Source organism: Megascapheus bottae, chromosome 21 (assembly GCF_031878675.1).
Source record: "Megascapheus bottae isolate mThoBot1 chromosome 21, mThoBot2.hap1, whole genome shotgun sequence".
NCBI classification, from domain to species: domain Eukaryota; kingdom Metazoa; phylum Chordata; class Mammalia; order Rodentia; family Geomyidae; genus Megascapheus; species Megascapheus bottae.
The window spans coordinates 21500078-21523064 of NC_143529.1; the positions used below are offsets into that span (position 1 = coordinate 21500078).

General features: G+C 36.4%; 1 protein-coding gene across 2 annotated transcripts in view; it reads right to left on the minus strand.

Annotated features, from left to right (window-relative positions):
• Positions 1-234: 234 nt before the first annotated feature.
• Abca12 (ATP binding cassette subfamily A member 12) overlaps positions 235-22987 on the minus strand; it is a 165128-nt gene continuing 142375 nt past the window's right edge. For both annotated transcript variants that reach the window (XM_090354380.1, XM_090354379.1), the window contains exons 40-53: positions 22812-22866; positions 22082-22259; positions 20529-20644; positions 19079-19238; positions 17762-18015; positions 14895-15099; positions 12822-12931; positions 12372-12513; positions 10907-11041; positions 8282-8385; positions 6817-6909; positions 5560-5665; positions 1743-1880; positions 235-343 (exon numbers count right to left, since the gene is read on the minus strand). In XM_090354380.1, coding sequence (XP_090210506.1) covers positions 236-343; positions 1743-1880; positions 5560-5665; positions 6817-6909; positions 8282-8385; positions 10907-11041; positions 12372-12513; positions 12822-12931; positions 14895-15099; positions 17762-18015; positions 19079-19238; positions 20529-20644; positions 22082-22259; positions 22812-22866 — 1904 coding nt within the window. In that variant the 3' untranslated portion in view covers position 235. The remainder of the gene's footprint in view (positions 344-1742; positions 1881-5559; positions 5666-6816; positions 6910-8281; positions 8386-10906; positions 11042-12371; positions 12514-12821; positions 12932-14894; positions 15100-17761; positions 18016-19078; positions 19239-20528; positions 20645-22081; positions 22260-22811; positions 22867-22987) is intronic.

Consider the following 22987-nt stretch of genomic DNA (forward strand, 5'->3'; position numbering starts at 1 on the left):
CTCTACACATTAGCATGCTCACAGTGTTAAGTGTGCAGGAATTCATTTCAGGGTCAATAACATTCAGTGACCTCAGAAAGCAAACTCTCCATTTATAACAACATGTAAGTCTTATACAAAGGTGACTTGCCATACAATATAATAATTTAAAAATGAAGAGATGTTGAGGAAGTAGTTATCTTCTTCAAAAAATGCATCCATTGATCCTTTGCTGAAGTTGAATTTGCCCCAGGTATTAAGACTCTGTCCGGTCATCCTGTGAGTCTACACTTATGCTAGAACCTTGGCTACTGGTATCAGCATTTTCATAGGACTTTTGATCTCTGGCAAAGTTGATGAAAACCTGTTGGTTTTTTTTTTTAAGGAGAAAGAACATCATTAGTACCAGTAAATAAAGGGAGACAATAGATTAGTAGTTCCCTGTAGCTATGTATGATTCTCTCTCTCTCATACACACAAGCACACGCGCACACACATACGCACATGCACACACACACACACACACACACACACACAATTGTGTATACACACAATTGAAGACCAAATAAGAAAACTAGGTTTTGAATCCCACTATATCTTCATGCATATGTACGCCTTTACTAGGACTCATTTTTAGTCACCTCTAGTTTTGAGTGCAAACAATATCATATCATATCTACAACTGTTTACATTTAAAATCATTATGTATATTTAAAGCTTCAGTGAATATCTGCAGCCATTTATCTATATCCATATTTTCCACATTTGTTATCCCTATTACATATAGACAAGAAATCCTTCCCTAAACCATGCTGAATATTTATATAGGAGTGTTCGGAGCAATTATACTAATTTCAAGGTCGAAATAAAAATTGTGTAGTTAAGTTAGTCAATGATCATATTAAGCTAGCCAATTATTTGATATGCAGATCTGCTTATACATTTGCATTAATCAAATCTAGATCATAGATTCATGGCCAAACTCTCAGGAATCTAATCCTTTCAGGTAAAGTTTGGTGCTGGTAATTGGTCATAAGTCTAAAGGTAAATGTCTTGGCAATGCCACAGTTGTTTTATGTCCCTACCATAATACCTAAAGTCTCATCATGAAACAGTTGTCCATAAAAAGCAGCACAATACACTGGCTGAGAGGCTCATTCCAGTGGTGGCTGTATCAAATATGCTATAAGATATTTTAAGGGCAACTGTACAATATTAAGAGTACAGAGGTGATAAAGAGTGACCTAGAAAGCCTCTTTTCGTTGAATACAAGTTAAGACAGAGTAAGTAAAAGAAAAGAATTTCCAATTTTAATTGTATGCTATTAGTTAGATCTAAAGATCTGCACACTGTAGTTAACTCCAAGCCACCTTAGTCCAGGAAGCTAATCCAGTAGAAGAGAATTCATTGAACTTACCAAGGCCAAAGTAAGGAAAATGTTAGCAGCTATTTATTTAGTAACTGAAAACAGTGCTTTGTTGCTTTACATAGACATATAAATTCGTGGATACAGATATCTTACAATAAAGAGGAGGAAATAGCTTAATGTCATCATTAAAAGGTAGTTAATGTCTTTTGAATGGTTTTCTTAATATTCCAAAAAATGCAGTTAGAGGTAAATTTGGCTCTCTGCTAAGTTTTTCAGGTGCAAGATTAGAAATAGCTTCAATTAAAATAAATAGAATATTATTAGAGAGAAATACCCAGGATGTACTAAGACCAATATGAGACATTGTGAACGTGGCTCACAGCATAATTCTTACCTCTTCCAGAGTGGTCTGACTTACAAGGAAATTCGTGATATTTAAAGCAGTCTTGTTAGTTTCCAGCAAATCAAAAATGTTTGCAACTCCTCCTGCTGTAACTGGCACATGGTATTCTAGCATGCTAAGATGCTGATCCTGCCAAAGCCAAACAACAAACTTGTTTAACAATGTTAGGTCATATCAACTTGATTACATGACACTTTACATAAGAACTAAGAGAAATATCAAAATTCAACCCATTGCAAAGGACACTACCATGTAAATAAGGAGGAGGTTTTGAAACCAAGAGCTTGAAAGGGGAAAAATTGGTGAATGTAAAAGAGAAAGAAAATTTAAAAGTTTAATGCCAAACCATTTTTCATTCACATGCACTTAGAAAGCCATTATTTCCTCTGGGAAACATTTTTGGGATGATATCCCACCCATTTGTGTAAGCTCAGCTCACATAAATATCCACAGAGGTCAGTGTTTAAAAGTTAATTCCTCTATTGGATGATCCTACAATGTCAGGAATTAGCTGTTCAATTTATGCTGGATACAATGTTAGATTTTCAAAAGCACTGTTGATTAGGTGTTGCCATTCCCTTTCTCATCACACTTTAAAATTCCTTGTAGTTTTAAAACTTTAGTATTTCCCTGACAGTATTCTCTACTCTTACTGCCTTAGAGGATTTTTGCCACCTTGTTTTTCTGGATGTCTAATTGATTACGAGGCCTTCAATTTGGTTTTTTGTTTTTGTTTTTGTTTTTGTTTTCTTTCAGGAATTGCTCAACTTTAACTTTTGCTATGTGTACTATATTATAACATTATTGGTTTGATGTTCCTGGTCTCTCTCTTTCACTTCTTCCTGCTTTCTCCTTTCCTTCCTTCTTTTTCTTTCCCTCCCTCCTCTCCTTCCCTTTCTTTGTTCCTTTCCCCTCTTTTTCTTCCTTCCTACCTAACCTCTTTGCATTTGCTAAGCAGGTGTATTATCCCCTCCCTTTTTTTTCCTCTACATATTTTATTTTCAGAGAGGGGCTTATATTTGCACTTTTTAACCTACCTAAGCCTCCTGCATAGCTGGGATTATAGACATGTGATATTGTGCCCCGCTAACTTGAGATGAAATTGTGCTAATGTTTTTGCCCACAATAGCCTAAAGCCATACCCCTCACAATCTTTGCCTCCCATGCAGTTTGTATGTCACACATACATTACTGTCCTTGGCATGGTCAGGTATTTTCTTGCTGCCAAATTTACTCCTATGACTCTGTGATTTCTTAGGATCTGATTCCAGTGGTATTTTTCAGACTGACATTCAAGATGTCTTCCTCACTCTCTTATCTTAGCTCAAGGACTGGCCTCTCCCATAGATCTGAATTTCCATTATACTTTTCGTAATCTAGCCAACTTGCTTATTTTCACTCTCAAATTGTAGTTCCAGCTCTTTCCCTTACAGACACCTAGAGATGGCTGCATTTGTTTAAAGCATGCTTCGTTTAGGGAGAAACCAAACTTTTATCATCTATTTAATTTGCTCTGGATAGTTCTGCTCTCATGAAGAACAGATTGGAAAAACTAATTTTGTTACTCAGTCAATAAAGATTTCAGCTCAGAAATTCACTAAAAGCAAAAGTATGTGACCAACATGATTTCTGCAAGAAAGGTGTCCTTTAGCTTGTGTTTTGATTTAAATTTAGATGACAGAAAATAGGCTTTGAAAAGAAGCATGAAAGCTATTATTTCCTACAGAAGTGAGCTAAAGCTTGAGGAGGCAGAAGCAAAAGTCTTTTGTAAAGATAAAAGAAATCTTTTAAAGATACACTGTTCTGTTTTCTAAAATCACTTTCCATTAATATTGTGCCTTGTAGTTAAATAAAGTGTCAGTATCGATACTTTATCATTATGTTTTCACATCAGTTTGGGAAAACAGATGCTCATATTCTATTTGCAAATAAGGAAAAATGTTTCAGAGACTGTAAATGTCTTATTGGATATCATCTCAGTGCAGTGGGCTGTCAACCCAACATTTCCCAGTTTATTTACATTATTTCACACCTGATTTTCTTTTTAGCAACAAATATTTGTCATCATTAATTTCTGCATAGGGCCATTCCATAAAATGTATCACTTTTGTTTGATTAAGTACACTGAGCTAAGTCTGTGCTCTGTAAAATGTATATATTCTTTTGAGCCTGTCCTGTGACTGCTACTCTATATACATATATACACACACACACACATATATATATATACATATATACACAGTGTATACATTATACACTGTGATAGTTCTGCTAGTAGAGAACTGTGTGGACTCTGATGAATTTGATAGTATTTGTTTAATTAGTTGTTTGTTTATATGCCAGTACTGGGGCTTGAACTCAGGGTCTCACACTCTGTCTTCGCTGTTTCCGCTCAAGGTTGGTACTCTGCCACTTAAGCCACATTTCCACTTCTGGCTTTTTTTTTTTTTTTTTTTTTGGTGAGTCATAGGGCTTGACCTCAGCCTGGGTGCTGTGCCTGAGCTCTTCAGCTCAAGGCTACTGCTCTACCCTTGATCCAAGCCCCACTTCCTGGTTAGATGGAGATAAGAGTCTCAGGTTCTTTTGTGCCTGGGCTGGCTTTGAACCTTGATCCTCAGCTCTCAGCCTCCTGAGTAGCTAGGATTACAAGCATGAGCCATCGCGCCCAGATCCATTTCTGGCTTTTTGCTGGTTAATTAGAGTCTTGAATATTTCTACACCTAGGTGGGCTTCCAACTTCAATCCCTAGATCTCAGCATCCTGAGCAGCTAGGATTCCATGTGTGAGCCACTAGAAACTGATTAAAGTTTTTAAGCGAGAGGAACAAAGGAGATCAACACTTCAAGCTTTATCCTTCTGAATGCACTGTTTTATTTTTCTAATAGTAAATGCCTCTGGTAATATCATAGGTCATCTCTGAGTTCTCTGTCATACAGGTTTAATAAATGGTAGCTTACATAACCTGAAGACAAATACAGTGTGAACATAAAGTCCAGTGAGGAAAAAGTTACATATATAAAAGACTATGTTAACTGCATAAATAATACCTAATTTGATATGTACTATTTATTGCTAATGATGGAAACCATGTATCCTATGTTCCTTTGGGTCTGGCTTACTTCACTTAATATGTTTTTTTTCCCAAGTCTTTCAGCATAGAATTCCATTGTGTATAAATACCACATCTTCTTAATCCATTCATCTACAGAGGGGAATTTGGGTTGGTTTCATATGTTAGCTAGGGTAAATATGTTGCAATGAACATGGTTGTGCTAGTAGCTTCAGTATATCCTTGTTCATGGACATTTAGGTAAATGCCAAAGAGTGGCATTGCTAGATTATAAGGAAACTCTATGTTTGGCCTTTTGAGGAATTACCATAGTGCTTTCCTGAGTGGCTGAACTAGTTTACACTCCTGCCATCACTATATTAGTGTTTCTTTTCACCCATATCCCTATTAGCATCTGTTGTTATTACATTTCTTGAAAATGGCCATTCTAATTGGGGTGAGGTGAAATCTCAGAGTTGTTTTAATTTGCATTTCTTTTATGGCCAGAGATGTTGAGCATTTCTTCATGTGTCTGTTGGCCATTTGAAAGTTCTACAAACAAATACCTTATTTTAAAAATCCTATTTGTTCACGTTAGGTGCAATTCAAAGAATCTTATGCATCTTGAATTAAGATATTACAATTAATACCAAAGTTGTGATTAACTTAGAAATGGCAAAATCTGCTGTGATATTAGACTCACTACCAAAGCCAGGGCAAAGGTAAAGATATCAAGGTCAAAAGCATGCCACCACTTACTTTTAAGTATGTTTTTGGAAAGTGTAATTGCATGAACCTTGTGAGGGTCTCCATGCTCACTTTGCTATTTTTCAAGTGAACCTTGACAGTAAATCCACGTCCAAACCTATATAAAATGAAGTGAAAAACATGGTATGAGTTACATTTGCCATTAGAGTTCTCCTAGAATTCTAGATAATCAAACAAGACCCAAGCTGGCCATTAAGGATCTTTTTCTTGTATAATGACTGTAATTTTTGCCATAAAACTTCAGGACATGCTACAAACTGGTACTAGTTCAATACTATAATTTTCTATCTATTTCTACCTCTGTGCTGAGTCAGATTCTTTGGACAAGAGCAATACTGTAAAAAAAAGAAAAGAAAAGAAAAGAAAAAACAAAATCTGTGATATCTAACAAAGATGTAACTTACATTGACACTTATAAATTGCTGATGGATGGTAATTTCTGGAGTAAAAAGTACTTTCTAATTTAAAGAGAGCACAGTCATGAGAGGTAGATTACTGGAGATTTGATATGACCAATAAAGTTTAAAATCATCAGGGATTTGGAAATAAATATTAAATATTAAAATTAAATATAAATAAATATTAAATATTTATTTCCAAATGAACAAGTCAGAGCTAATGCGACTGGGAGTAGAATTTGTAATCTTGTCACATTAAACTACATAAGAGCAATGCAAGGACTCTGTCATGCTTTATTCCCCTCCCCTATCTTGGTTAATATTATTTTATAAGACAATCAAGTTCCTATATAGAAAGATATAAAGTATCATAATGAAGTTTAGAGATTAACATGGATATGTAAAAATGTGAATATACTCTGGTGAATATAAACTACTTATTTAATTTAAATTTGATGGTAATATGATATGTATGCATATTTCCCCAATGTATTCTTGATTAAAAGGTTTTCAGTGTGGTTTTCAATGTTAAATAGCTTACTGAGTAACTGTGTGAATGGAAAATGAATGTGCTAGATGGAATTCTATGCCTTCATGTACTTGTGGAGGTTTTTCTATTGAAAAAGGTCTTGCTTCTGTGAACATTTTGGCTGTGGATTATGTATCATTATTGTTAGTATTGCTAACTTTAGGCTTTCTAATATTTGGGCTACTTGAGTAAAACCATGGCAGACTTTCAATAAAATAAGTTTTATTTAAGCATATGTGGCTCATATAGTACTTGACTGTGTCTATACCAGCTGATTGATTACATAAAGCCTTTGTTAAAAAGTGTACACATGTTCTTTACCTGCTCTTTATATGCTGTAGAGATCCAATGCATTGGAACCTTCCATTTACCATAATGGCCAGCCTGGTACAGAGAGCTTCACATTCTTCCATGCTAAAAGATATTAACATTCAAGACACAGGAAATGGGTTGAAATTCTTGCACCTAAACTTAACTATTTCATTATGATACCTCAGAAACCTCTTTTGAAGGAGAATTTTTTAAAAGCTCTTAAATCATAAATTAAACATCTTCAGGTAGGTTTTTTATTATTGTTCTCCTAAACTTGAGGTCATCTTTCTCACCTGGAATGCCCCATTTTCAAACTCAGTATTTCTTTCAAGCTACTTTAAGCTTTGACTCAAGGACTATATTAGCTAAGAAGGGTTTGTGGAATAACCTCAAGCTTCCATTATGCCTTATGATTCAACTGGCTTCAATGATTTTGGACTTATAACTAGTTAACCTTTACTCACTTTCTCATTTTATGGACTGTGATAATTGGAAGTGATCTTAGGTCATCACCCCATGCATGTACTGCATACAAAAATTCATGGTAAAAAAATAGAGTGGCTATAGTATGCTCAGGACAAAGCTAGGATAAGCAAGTCTCTTGATATTAATCACTCATAATACTTTCCTATGGTATAATTTTTATAATGCAAGGTGAATTTAATCCAAATTACATGAAGCCAATATTGTTTTGTTTTGTTTTTTTTGCCAGTCCTGGGCTTGAGCACAGGGCCTGAGCACTGTCCTTGGACTTTCTCAAGGCTAGAGCTCTACCACTTGAGCCTCAGCACCACTTCCGGCTTTTTTCTATGTATGTGGTACCGAGGAATCGAACCCGGGTCTTCATGCATGCTAGGCAAGCACTTTAACCACTAGGCCAAACTCCCGGCCCACATGAAGCCAATATTATAAGGGATGCATAGATAAAATGCTTTGTTTTGTTCAAACTCTGCTACTTCATAGGGAAGAATGAGAAGTATGTGAACTAGTTCTGGAAAGGCTAATAAAACTGGAACTTGAACAGTTTTTTCCAAAGAGATGATTTTGAGAAGCAGGTACAGCCACAGAGAGACACAGAAGGGACGGTGTGTGGATGGGAGACTGTAGGTCCCTCTGACTGAAAGGAGAGCTGCTTGAGCAGGGCGGAAAGGGACTGGAAGTTTAAATGAGATCACATAATAGAAAACTTTGGATAAGCCTAAAGAATTCTGACCTTTAGTAGGCCCTAGGGAGCCACACATGAATTAAAGCTGTCATGAATCACAAAAAAACTATTGCTTAGAATTTACACTCTGTCCTTTAACAGTATTCTCACCATGGAGCCCATGACACTGGCCTCCACTACTACAAATATCTAATAAATACTTCCATATGAAGGTGAGCACTAGTTATGTACACGTAGCACAGGATTACCTTTCTCATCTATCACCCTAATATGGTGTCCCATGACTTTAAAGGTCCAGCCTCCAGTTACCTGTGAGATGTGAGGATGACAGAGCATTTGTTCTGGACTTCCTCTGAAATGATCTTCCACAGGTGTCGTTTGGACTTAGGATCCATCCCAGAGCTTGGCTCATCCTGAATAGACAGTTACAAGAAAAATTGAGGGGCCAGGAGTTTGGCCTAGTGGTAGAGTGCTTGCCTAGCATGCACGAAGACCCGGGTTCAATTCCTCAGTACCACATACATAGCAAAAAGCCAGAAGTGGTCCTGTGGCTCAAGTGGTAGAGCCCTAGCCTTGAGAAAATCCAAGGACAGTGCTCATGCCCTGAGCCCAAGCCCAGGACTGACAAAAAAAAGAAAAATTGATCAAATTAATTATTTTTTGATGAGGTCCTTTACACAAACCATACCATCTCATTTCCTAAGAACAAAATTCACTTCTCAAGGTCTTGGGACTAAACTTGTTTTGTACTTAATAGGTCACATTCTATTGTCAGGAGCTGGGAGTTTGGCCTAGTGGTAGAGTGCTTGCCTAGCATGCATGATGCCCCAGGTTCAATTTCTTGGTACCACATACACAAAGAAAAGCCAGAAGTGGTGCTGTGGCTCAAATGGTAGAGAACTAGCTGTGAGCAAAAAGTGTCTAAGAACAGTGACCATGGCCTGAGTTCAAGCCCCTGGACTGGCAAAAAAAATAAAGCTCAAAATCACATATCTGAAATTATCAGTTTAAAATTAGTATTTCAGGGAAGCTGATATCCTCTTCCTTTACCTCCATCTCCTAAATTTCTTTGGAAAAAAATCTTCTGCTTCAATTACTGACAAAGCAGAGTTTTTACATTTAATTCACTTCTGCATTGTCACATATGTACCTGGGGCTACACCAACAAGATTTCTGTGTACACTTGTGGCTGTGAGACTATGCTATAGAAAACAGAAAAAAAAACAACAGCAAGAACACACAAGTTGATATTTCCATAAATATGTTTAAGGTATATTTTTAATTTTATGTCATTAATTGAAACTGAAGATTGCTTGGAAATATACAAAAGATATATATATATATATATGCTGACATCTAGAAAAACACACATATTTTTTCCAAGTGAGTAGTGCTTTGGAAAATTATTCAGAGTCCATGTTAAAAAAGCATAGTATATTGGGGCCGGGAGTTTGGCCTAGTGGTAGAGTGCTTGCCCAGCATGCATGAACCCGGGTTCAATTCCTTGGTACCACATACTTAGAAAAAGCCAGAAATGGTGCTGAGGCTCAAGTGGTACAGTTCTAGCCTTGAGAAAAAATCCAAGGACAGTCCTCAGGCCCTGAGCTCAAGCCCAGGACTGGCAAAAAAAAAAGCATAGTATTAGAGCATCTAAACAGGAATAAATCCTGACAGAAGATAAAAAATATAGATAAAAATTTGAAAGTTGTATCTGTAATAGAAACTATGTATATAGCATAATGAAAGGTTTATTTTTATGGTAATGTATTAAATTTTTGGAAGGGAATGAGTGTTAATTTGGAGAATGAGTATAAAAGATACTATTACTGCTCCCATTATTTTTTTTTTACAAAAATTACATACACAGTAAATAGCTATGGGAGAGAATACAGTCTCTTTCCTTCATAGCTGGTATTCCAGTTCATCTCATTACTACATAACATTTATGTAGTGCTTTTAGCATTTTAAAATAGATTCTTTGCATCTATTATCTCACAGGGGGGCCTGAGGATTGTTTTGTTCAATTTAAGGGACAGTTACACAATAGAATCCCATTATAAGCATCGATTGGCAGGCATGAAATGCATTATAGGCTGCCAGAATTATAGAAAGATGGGTCTGCCTTATTCTATCTGGGCAGTTTAAAAGATTTGATCCACTTTATGTTCTAATCCTTGGAATAATGTGGCAATTTATAATGGGATTTTTATTGTACATAGTTAGGGCTCTTTCAGACTTTGGAAGTCCTTGAATAAGAGTGATCTTGTACAATAAGGGCAAGCATATACCCCATTTCAATGCTAAGTCTAGAAAGCAGACTACTGTACTCTCATCATGCACAATTTATATTTGCAAGTGATCAATTTAGTTTTCTGGCTCTTAACTAAAGCATAACTGTGGATTTTTTTTACAGTCTCCCTTTCAAATTCAGAAGGAAAAAAAGCATGAGGTATTATCTATCACATCCTAAGCTTGGAAGTTCATATTTTTAAGTTTCAAAGAAACAATATTTTAGTTCAATACATTTTCCTAAAATGCACTTGTTTTCTTAGTAGAGACTGGAAAATGGTACGTTGACCTGATCCATTCCTAACAGAGAAGAAAAGACATAATTTTACTTTTTTAAAAAAGGAAATTAAACTGCATCATGTTTTATACTTAGTGGTATAATTAGTTAATTTGCTTCAGTGTCTTTTCATTCCCATATTGAGTTTCTTTTCCTCTGATGCTTCCTACATCATTGCTTCAAAGATTTTAGTTTTGAGGATGCTGTGGTTTTAGTGTATTTGTTACTATAAATTCCCTTAATGAGATAATATGAGTGCTTGCACAGTGACTGGCATACAATGAGCCCTGGCTTGTTGTAGGCTGTAATGACAATAACATGTTAACATGCCACATGAGCAGCAACTATGCTCAGAAATCTGCTCTTACCAGGAGTAGGATAGAAGGTTTTCCTATCAAGGCCAGGGCAGTAGATAATTTTCTCTTAGTACCATAGCTGCACATGCAAGTGGGTTTGTCCTTGTAGGGCATCAAGTGAAGTCTCCTGAGGAGTTTATGAACAGTCTGTGGACAATAAAAGAGGAATTAGGTTGACCTTCTCCTGGCAAATCTCTTAAAGCACCAAATGGAAGAAAATTTGCCTGTGAAATGAAACTTTTATCATTAGAATAGAAGCCTAAAAAATGAACACATTTAAATTCACCACATGTTTTATTTGCATTTTCAAGGGACCTCTTTAAAATTAATAGCTCATTTAAAGAGGTAAAAAAACAGTTCCTGGGAGGCTCATCCTCAAACAGGATGTTTTCCCCCCAAATGGAAGGGTGTATGTTTACAATTGCAAGTGGTACTTTATGCTATATTGCTATAGGAGTCACTTAGAAAGCTTAACAGCTTAAAAGAGCTCAAATCCGATAACAAGGTGAAATATTGTAACAATATGAGATGATTAAGGGATAGTAAAAGAGATGAGAGATAACGTAGTACATCAAGGACAACAATCACTCACTATATGGCTTTTGTTTCTATATTCTGGAGGTCCTTAGATTTAGCATCAAGGAGCTAAAGAAATCCATACATGATCTAAAACAAGCAATGCAAGGCATCAAAAATGAACAATTAGAAGCAAGGGAGATGAAGAATAGAGACCAAAGATAGGATCCTAAAAGCAGCCAGGGAGAAGAGAACAATCACCTATAAAGGTAAACCAATCAGAATAACCCCAGATTTCTCAGCAGAGACCATGCAAGAAGAAGAGATTGGAAGCATGTATGTCATGCCCTGAAGTCAAATAACTACCAACCAAGAATATTGTACCCAGCTAAGCTCTCATTCATAACGATAAAAACATTCCATTCCAGGGAAAAGCTGCAACATTGTGTAGCAACAAAACCAACATTACAGAAAATTCTCAAAGATGTTCTACACATAGAAAACTAACACAGAGAAAGACATGGCACCTAAAACTCATAACATCTAAGTACCACAAAAGCTATCAAGACACAGGCCCTAATGAAAGCTTGTAAAAATGGCAGGAACTAATAAAGATTTCTCAATACAGTAACATCTTAAAAGGAAGCTAATCTGCCTTAATATGGGCCTTTTGCTTTCACGTCTATGTATCAACTATAATTCAAAGTACAATCATCACCAAACAATGCTCAACTCAGAAGTGAATTCTCTATTTTAAAGTTCTTTAAAAAGCAATGGAACAAACACATGCCAAGATATTTCTAAAGCTGACTCCTTAGATGTGTATGTAAGACACACAATCAAGTCCAGTTGGGCTCATCATTGATGGAGGAAAAGGTTTTATGGAAGTGTGGTGGGGAGAGGGAGAAATAAATGGCATACTGATAATTCACCCTAACTGGTTTTGCACATGTATACTCACTTCTTTAATATCCTTCTCTGGAATTCCATGTACCCTGGCATAGAAATACAAATGTTCTTCCACAGACACCAGATCATCTAAGGCATCTTCCTGAGGGCAGTAGCCAACTAAGGAACTGTGAGACTCAACGTGACCCAGGGACCTGCATTGAAAAGACCAATTGCACATGAGGGTTGGAAGACAGATCTCTCCTAGTCCCCACAGGATGGAAGTTGGCTTCATTGTGGTCAATGGTAATGATTACGGTATTAATTTTCAATTTAAAAAAGGGAGATAAAGTAATTTAACTCTCAGAATCACAATAAGAGATGTTACCACTTTCTCTACTCATTTCAGTTGCTTTCTTCTCCTTGGAGATGGAACAATGTCACCACAAAATTACAAGACATGTTCAATGAAATTATTTTAATTGTGTTGCAGTCAGTAAGTGGGAGCATCAGGTTTTCATACCCTGTCTTGTTTCGGATCAGAATGTTTCCACTTGAAGGAATGATATCTCCAGTCAACATCTTGAATATAGTGGTCTTCCCAGCTCCATTCACCCCAAGAAGGCCAAAGCACTAGAAGAATTGGGAAAAAATAGAAGTGGAAACCATGGATACACTATTGTATCTCTCCTCCCTGGGTGCAATAAATTTTTAAGAAAATGAATCTAGAATCATTAGGATTATTTACAGATGTTGAACTATGTTGATGGAATTTGGTAACACATTCTCTTTTTTTTAGCTGTTACTTGTAATCTTTTTTTCCATATATTTTTATTGTAATTAATAGAAGGATTATATTACATTCGCCAGATGGAAGGTGCATTACTTCACATACATTGATACCCTTTCTCATGTCTTGGTCCCCATTTCCCTCCCCCCCACCCCCACCCTCATCTTGTTTTCCCCCCTTTCCTATCCAATTTCAAATAACCAAATACACATATATTCAATATATCAGCTAACAAAGTAAAATACTGTAACAATATGAGATAACTAAGGGACAGCAAAAGAGATGAGAGATAACATAGTACATTAAGGACAATAACCACTCATTATATGGCTTTTATTTCTATATCCTAGAGGTCCTTTCATTTAGCATCATACTGTATGGCCTTATGTATCTAGGTTTTGCTCTATTACAAATCTCTGCTAGAAGAGTCCAAGGTTTCTGCTGATTATGACAATGAGGGAAACCATTGAGCCTATGTTCCTGTGAGTCTGGCTTACTTCACTTAATATGATTTTTTCTAAGGGGCTGGGAGTTTGGCCTAGTGGTAGAGTGCTTGCCTAGCATGCATGAAGACCTGGGTTCGATTCCTTGGTTCCACATACTTAGAAAAAGCCAGAAGTGGTGCTGAGGCTCAAGTGGTAGAGCTCTAGCCTTGAGAAAAATCCAAGGACAGTGCTCAGGCCCTGAGCTTAAGCCCAGGACTGGAAAAAAAAACAACACATTCTCTTTTAAAAACAAATGGGTATTTATCTTTTTTTTCCTTTAACAATCTGAACCTTTGTATATATAATTAAGACCATATTTCCATATTGTGCTATAGCACCCCTTTCTGAGACACGATAAAATACTCCCACAAGTAATATATGCTAACTTGATGAAGTAATTATACTTATAGATTTCATATTATTCACACAAAATCACAGCTTGACTAAATAAGCCACAGAAGCAATATTTTCTTCATGCTATTGAATAAGTTTGATACATTAGTTTTGCGACTCTGCTCAGAAAACTAAGGGAAATATTCATAATCTCTTTTCTTGCCAAGTCACCCTAATATCGCATGGGTGAAAACAGGAAGAATACACACATACAAACTCTCACACACATATATGATAAATGCATACATGCCTACAATGTGCATGTGGTGTGTGCATGTATGGAAGCAGTTCTAGGATCTTATCTGTTATAACTTCTGCCTAGATTTTATTTTTGTTTTGGTGGTTACTCTGCTACTAGAGCCATGCAAACAGCCCCTTTGCTTTGTTTTGTTTTGTTTTTCGCAGAGAGTCTCTGAAAACCCTGCTTAGGCTGCACGCAGAGTGTAATCCTTCTAATACCATCTCCTGAGTAGCTGAATGCACCACCAAACCTAGCTAACTTCTGATTTCCTCCTTGTATCTTTTAACGAGGCCTGGAGGTGAAAGACTGAGGAGATATTCTGAATAGACTCCTTTTGTAGAAGTCCACCCATGAGGTGATGACAGTTCAGGAAGAGGCTCAGGACTATTGTTTGGTGCTACTTAGTAAATCCTTCCTGCTGAGAGGGAAGATTCATACAGCAAATAATGACCCACACAAGTAAATTTATCTATCTATCTATCTATCTATCTATCTATCTATCTATCTATCTATCATCTATCTCTATAAACTATGTGTATATATGTATATATATCCATACACAGATGTACATACATATCTGGCAATATTCAGAGTTTGATATTTACATTTCTAGATAAGAATTGAAGAATAATATTTTTCTTGTTACTTAAACCAATATGAAAAGAGGGAAGCAAAAGAGTTCCCAACCTCTCCAGCAGGTATCCCAAGGCTGATGTTGTTTACAGCTATAATCTTTTTGTGGATAAGTTGGTAGGTCTTTGTGAGACGATGGAGTTGGACCAGGTCAAACTCAGCGGCCCCATTCTCAACTCTCAGTCGCTCAGCTCGTACATCTTCATCTTCATCTCTTATCTCCATTACAGGAGAAGATGTAAATTTTCTGAAGAAGAGTCTAAAAATTGACACAGTGATTTTTAGGTCAATGATTTTGAGGGTGCTACTCAGTTTTGATATATTTATTCTTTACTGATTATACTGTTTTGGGACTTCTTTTAAATTTGTAATGTGTCACACTACTCACATAACTTAAAACATTTTAGCATGGACTTTCCTTACCATATATGCACTACAATGTTTGAGAAAGAGCTTTGGCTTTCCATGTCTACAGCATTTACAGACTCACTATGCAAATTCAGCATCCTAATATTAGTAGCAAGGAGGCACTGGTTTGAATGCTACTTCCTAATAAAGTTCAACATCATTTCTTCCTTGCTTCCTTCCTTGCTTCCTTCCTTCTTTTTTCCTTATCTTTTTTCTTCTCATTCTTTTCTTTTTCCTACTCTTTTCTCTTCCTTTTGTTATAATAACAGTATAAGATCTCAAATTTTTCTTTCCTTTTTTATTGATGGTGTAGGATAGTAGTTTCAAATTATAGACATAAAGCTGGTTGCTGGTGGCTCATGCCTATAATCCTAGCTACTCAGGAGGCTGAGGTCTGAGGGTCATGGTTCAAAGCCACTCTGGGCATGAAAATCCCTGAGCCTCTTATCTCCAATTAACTATCAGAAAATTGTAAGTGACGCTGTGGCTCAAGTGGTAGAGTGGTAGCCTTGAGCTGAAGAGCTCAGGGACAGTGCCCAGGCTCAGAGTTCAGTTTACAGCCCCCCCCACACCCTACACACACAAAATTATAGACACAATTACATAACAGTCTATCTTTTAAGTCACCTATGATTTGAGTTATTAATTTTTCATACATAACTACTAATTTTTGCTTTGTTACTTTTCTGCTAGTCTCTTGCCTAGCATCTAGCAGTATTTTAGAATTTTTTTTTTTTTGCCAGTCCTGTGGCTTGAGCTCAGGGCCTGAGCACTGTCCTTGGGCTTTCTCAAGGCTAGCACTCTACCACTTGAGCCACAGCACCACTTCTGGCTTTTTCTATGTATGTGGAGTGTTGAGGAATCAAACCCAGGTCTTCATGCATGCTAGGCAAACACTCTTACCACTAGGCCAAACTCCCAGCCCCCAGTATTTTAGAATTTTTATCCCTTCAGACCCAACAATTCCCAAGCCCACCATAGTCTCTTATACAACAAATATCAAAATAAAACAAAATTAAAAAGTCCAAGAAATCAATATAGCTCTTCTTCCCAATTTCTCTCCTTTATCAAGTGATGATCTCAGAGTCTCCACTGTGATTATATATATATATATATATATACTTTTTTCAGTGTTCCATGCATAGTCAGTCTCCAAAGTCTGAAAATGCCTATCTTACTCTGCCATTGACTATTTTTATGTATATTCTATTCTGTGTTATGGAATGTTCTACTCATATAGTAAATGTACACTTAGATTTCTCTAGGTACCTCATAGTGGCCTTGTGTCTCTGGGTCAAATTACAAATTGGATCAAGTTACATCATTTGATAATGGTAGCCTCATTTCAGACATTTTTAATGGACTAGCATTGAGGATGGACTATGAAACCTTTTTAAATTAAATATTCGTTAAGGAAATTCCATTATCTTTCAACTACCCTGTAAGGTGTTTTTTTTTAATCACCTCTTGTTTCATTATACTCTTTCTGTTTTCTAATATAATTCTGTTACTTCTTTCTTAAACAGGTCAAATTATTTGTCTGCATTGTCTGCATTGTCTTTTGTTATTATTTAACTGAAATTTTTATTTTAATATGTTTTTATTGTAATTAATAGAAGGGTTACATTATATTCACCGGATAGAAGGTGCATTACTTAACAGACATTGCTACCCCTTCTCATGTTTTTGTCTGAAATTTGTTTTTGTATAGGTGATACATTCTTAAAAAGATACTTGGGATAATATATAGTAAAAAAAAAAGTCATCTTCAGTAGATGCACAGACAGGATAGTCCATGATAATACATGTATAAGTAATGCAAATTTATTTTTAACTCATGTGCAGTATACTTTATACATACATAAATCTTGCATTTTCATTTAGTATATTTGCCTATAATCTCAAATACTATAGCATATCATTCAAGTGGGTACAGAATATTATGTGTTAGAGCATATGTACATAATTTGTCTCTAAATAAATTGCATTCTGGTTTTTCCTTCCTTTTAGTATTAGAAATGGATAGTATGGTGAATGATTTTAGGTATACATATGCCTGCATATGTGTGAAAGTATTTGCAAGAATAATTCCTGGAAATGAAATTGCTTAGTCTGTGGTACCTAATTTTCTTTTTTTTGTCCTTCTTTATCTCATCCTTCTTTCCCAGATTCATTGTCAAAATGCTATGCACTCAATTCTCATTGTCTTTTCCTGTGACAGTGTCTTCCCCTTCCAAAACTCAACTTGTTTACAAATATATTTTATACCACTGAATTATTAATCTCTTTAAGGCTAACAAATGAGTTTATTCAACAGCAATAGTGATCGATGCATAGTAAAGCAAGATAACTTATTTTCTATATATAGATGATAAATTATACTACAAAACTTTTATGGTTTTTGGTGCAGCTGTTTTCCTATTACTTATGGAAAAGTTGGAACTACTGGCTTATAAATGTTTTGAAATTAGTTCCATCATTGTTATAAAACATTCTGTTTTCAGTATATTTACCTGATCTTCTTAATTAGTGACTCATTGATTAAGAGACGTAACAAAAAAAACATGGTGCCCTGAGAGACCAGAGCTACAAACATAGCACCCAGCTTATTCATTTCAAATGTTTCGCTTGGGTAGTTGACTCCATATGCTTTTAGAAAATCCAGGACGGCCTGTTGCTGAGATAGTTCTATCAAACCGTAGCCGAAACAGAATTGTGGGAATATCAAGAAAATCCTCTTGAGGGTTTCAGAAATAAGTTCTAAAGTCTGTAATAAGAGAAACAATTATGAAGCTTAGTGTTAGGGTTCCAGTGAATTGACAACAAATTTAAAACTGGATGTGGATAAATGTTGAGAATCTTCTCTAGTTTGTCAGTTGTTTCACATGTGTGTTGAATTTGCATACAATGAATTAAGATAACTAAATGATAGAGTTTACAATGAAATATTAGCCAAAAAAAGCAGATCTAAAAGTATCAGGGTCTAATCCTGGGGCAATATCACCTCTTGGTGTGCCAGAGACTTTTAGAATGTGGATAAAGTTAGAGTATTGTAATCAAATACAGATATCTGGAGGTGCCTGAGTGAGGAAGAATTCAATATAGTAAAGTTTCAGAAGCTACGATAATGTCTACTTGGATGGAGGCTAACGAAATGAGGTGGAAGGAGAGACAACTCTTTTCCAAGAGGAGCAAATGGCTCATTTTCATGTTATTCACACTTAAGGCCAACTGCTTCCACATCATGAATTTTCTTCCTCCTCCTAGAGTGTGCTTGTGTAGTCCTCAGTTCACTTCATTTCCTCTCTATTCTTTTCTGTTCCATTGCCTGGCACTGTCAGTGCTTCTCCACTCACTAATCATAATTGTCAGCTCTGAATGGAGAGTGATGCTTACAAAGAAGTAGATTCCAATACATGATTGAAAGTGAATGAATGAGTGTTTCTTTTCACTGTGAAAGCTCAGATAAATGCTAACCCACAGTCATAAAACTCAGCCATTCACCTTGTCACTACCATAATGAGTACAATGTTTAGCTGACCCTCGGTGTCATGATTTTCTTAGCAACATACAATATATCGGGTTTAACCTCCATCACTCCACTCAACATCTATCAAATGCCAATAATTTTCACACTCAGTAAATACAATCATAAGCACTAACTTAGACAGATATTAAAAACATTTTTGAAAGCTGTACTTTCCTAATTTAATAAGAATAAGTGATAGCTCTTTCCCTACATAAAATGCAGCATAAAGAAAAACCTTTGAAAATGTTAAAACATCCAGTACATTGAATAAAGATTGTAATGGAGTAAGAAAGGATCTTACAGGATCATTTGGCTTTTCCTTCGAAAGGAAGTACACCACAGATAGGGAAACAATCGAATTTATGCCAAAAAACAGGTTGACACAAACATAAGTGATAAAAGCCATTCCTGTCTCATGAAAGAGACCAGCCAGCAAGTACATCCAAGAAAATGTTGCATACCTATGGGGTAAAAAATACTAATGGTTAATTGTATCATCTTCATTACCTTACCAATAAACAACAATAAAAACTCAGATGTGTTTCTAAAGTAAAATGAAACATAATAGGTGAGTTGTCAAGCTTTGTAGCTAGATCTTGCTTGCATTCCCTTACCTTTTTTTTTTTGGACAAAAATGCCCCCAAAGGATTTACTTTAAATTACAATTAGAAATTTCTCTTTTAAGGAACCACAAGCAGTCCCACAACATTACAGCTACAAATTAATCTCCCCTGGGGTTGGCATTATCTTGTCTAGGCAAGACTTTCATTGCTCAGAAACAGGAGATCCATCTGTACAACTTTTCTACCATTTAAAGTGGAAGAAAGATGATGACATTGTTTTAGGCAGACAAAGCTTGGTTAGAAGATGGGTTCCAGGTTTCGAGCAAAATCTTGAACACCTTTAGAGTAAGCGAAAGAAAACTTGCTAGGCGTAGTGGCTCATGCCTGTAATTCTAGCTATTCAGGAGGCTGAGATCTGAGGATCAAGGTTCAAAGTCAGCCCTGGCACAAAAGGACCTGAGACTCTTGTCTCCAACTATCTCCTAGAAAAAGGGAAGTGGGGCTTGGCTCAAGGGTAGGGTGGTAGTCTTGAGCTGAAGAGCTCAGGGACAGCGCCAAGGCCCAGTTCAAGTCCCATGACCCACAAAAGAAAGAAAGAAAGAAAGAAAGAAAGAAAGAAAGAAAGAAAGAAAGAAAGAAAGAAAGAAAGAAAGAAATCTACAGAAGGAGAAGCCCTGCATCACCTATAGTTACTAGGAGATACCATCCATGTGTTCAGGTTAGGGAGAAGTGTTGCATGAAGCACTGATTCTGTCAACCTGCACTACTGTATTGTCTAGCTTAACACAGAAGCAATAGAAATGCATGTGTGTCCTTATCCAACTAAACTTACATATACCTTAAAAGTTATATATAGTCATGTAGCTTATCAATTCATATTTATACATATAAATTTCCTCCATCATTTTAAGTCTTCCATTTTTATGTAAGTTAGATTATATATGTAAATTTCTGAACATGACTCTTGGCACTCAGTAAATTTCCCATAAAGATAGCAACATTGATTTTCAGAGATATACATTAACAGACTGTGGACTTGCAAGCATAATATGTTATTAGGCATCACTCATGTCAAATGAGACAACCCCCTAGGCAACAAAAAATTAAGTAATGAGATTTAGGCCTTATTTGTGTCTAGAAGCAGTTAATTCTGCACATTCTTCTTTCCTTGTCTATTTGGCAGCTTACCCAAACAGGAGAAGGAGGAGAGATACTGCGCCTAAATTGCTTTCGTTGTAGAAGGCAGGTAGCTTGAAAATTGCAATGACACCAATGGAAAATGCTACTGGAACCAAGTAGAAGACCTGTGAGAATATGCAAAAGAATACTTAATGCATGGTAAGTGCTTTTTAATCAATAACCCATCTAACATTAGAACCTTCAATAATTTAGCCTAGGAAAACTTGGAAGGAATATTTTTATTTATGTTCCCATTGCTTGTAACTTTCAGCTTGTTTGGATTTGTCTCCTCTAATATGATATCAAGCCAGTTTCCACCTGTATTGATACACAAGATGTCCTGAAGTTCATGCCTCTAGGTTTAAAGAATGGGGTCATTCAGGGACAGAAGCTCAGAAAGGGATGTGACAACCAGAGATCTGGGCATTAGTCTTGACAGCATTGATTTCATTTTGAATGCATATGTCTCTCAGATGGTTGATTTCCTATGCTTGGTTATCCATGTGAGCTGCTTGTGCAAAACAGCAGGGCAGCCTTTATGACATACTCTTGCAACATAGAAACAAAATTCCCAGTGTTCTTCTGGCATTTGGAAGTATTAAATGCTCAAGAGTATGTATCAGGATGCACACAATGTAGGTAGTGGTAATTTGATTTTTTTGCTGGGAGCTAAGAAGGACAGTAATTTCCTAAATTAAAATGAACATCTAATATATGTCAGCAGAATCTCAGTCATAAATAGACTTTCTTAGCAGTAAGTACTTGAAGCTTCCTTAATGTTAAAACTCCTACTAAGTCCAAAGCAGTAATTACCATTCTTTTAGATTTGGCTTCCACAACAAACACATTTCCGACCTCCCTGGATACATTAACAAAATGGATATGCCGTTAATTACTCTCCATCTCTTCAAGCCAATGATCTTGATGACAACTTAAACAATTTTACCACTATCACAGGCAAATGCATACATATCCTGGGCCTGTGGCCAACATTGGCACATTTGGAGTCAAGAACAACTATCTGAACTTTGGGAACATTTTATGCAAATGGGAGAGCTATCAATGAAATAAATTTCTTCTTTACCCTTGTAATCTTCTCTAATGTGTCATTCAGCTGGAGCTGCTACTTTGAAATTTTCACTATTGGTTGATTAAATTTTTATAAGCTTGATGACTTGGCACAATTGGGTAGTGTTACTAAGCTTCTATTTCTCCAGGATAGTTGTTCTCAGACTTCAGTGTGCTAAACATTACCTAGGGAATCTTTCAGATGCATCCTCTCTATATTCCCCTCCCAAGATATGGACTTAATAGATCTGGAGTGGGGCCCAGCAACTCGCATATTAACAAGTATCCTGGGAATTGGATACATCTCAGAGAGAAGGGCAGCCATATTTTCTTTCTTCCAACCATCAGAGGACTATACGCCTGACTCAAATTGTTTTCCCTGCTTGGTTGTCCCTGTGAGAGTAATTTGAACAACTAGAGAATGTTTGCATGTAACACTGATGTTTTTCTATGTAAAAATAATATTGTTTTTCCTGCCATGAGGTGTTACTTACCATGTCATAAATGAAGTTAGTCACCCAATAGCATGTCACACCAATGCCTGAAATATGCTGCAGCTGCTTGGCTTTGGTCTGATGTTCTCTTACAACGTAGGTGACAAAGCTGGCCGTAGTGACAGAGTAGCCCATCAAGATGGACAGTGCCACTAAAACATCAATCAAACTGCTGATTCTATGATGAGACATAGAGAGGGGACAGCAGACATAAGTTTCAGGGTGATTCATGATTAAACCATCAACAAAGCAGTGTATGTGTTGGCTATGTCACAAATAAGCTTTCCTGTGAGGCAGACAGGTAATATCCTTGACCTGACTCTGCAGTGACTGTGGAATAAATGTACCTCTAGTGCATCTAATTGACTAGGGATATTTGATAGAAAGAAACCCTCGGTCTCCCCTGGTTGCAGAATATATCCAAGGAATAGATAGATCTCAAGCAAAGAAATAATACTTAAATGCTGCAGGAAAGTTGAAACGATGAAAGCACTTAGTCTTTTGACTCATAAAAGCAGCAGACTCTGTGAATCTGCAGTCAATGGACTTTCCTCAGCAGCCTCCCTCTCCACTCTTTCAGAAACTTGCTTTTATCCCAGTCAGTGACTTCTATTACCAACCCTTCTACATTGACAGTCATTCAGATACACCTGTGATCTCCCATTAAAGCTTTACACAAAGGTTTAGCTTTGCCAAGAAGAAAGTTGTCATGCCAGAGAGATCTGCTTACGTGGCTTGTTCTTGGTCCTGCACACCTGGATATGGGTGGCTATACATGATGATACCTAGAGACAGAGATAATGATTCTGTTAGTAGAAGTTCAGTTCATCAAAAATACCAAGTGTGTGATGAACAACGTGGGCGCTTTATAATGATATAGCCTAAGGAATTTTATTAGGGGGTATA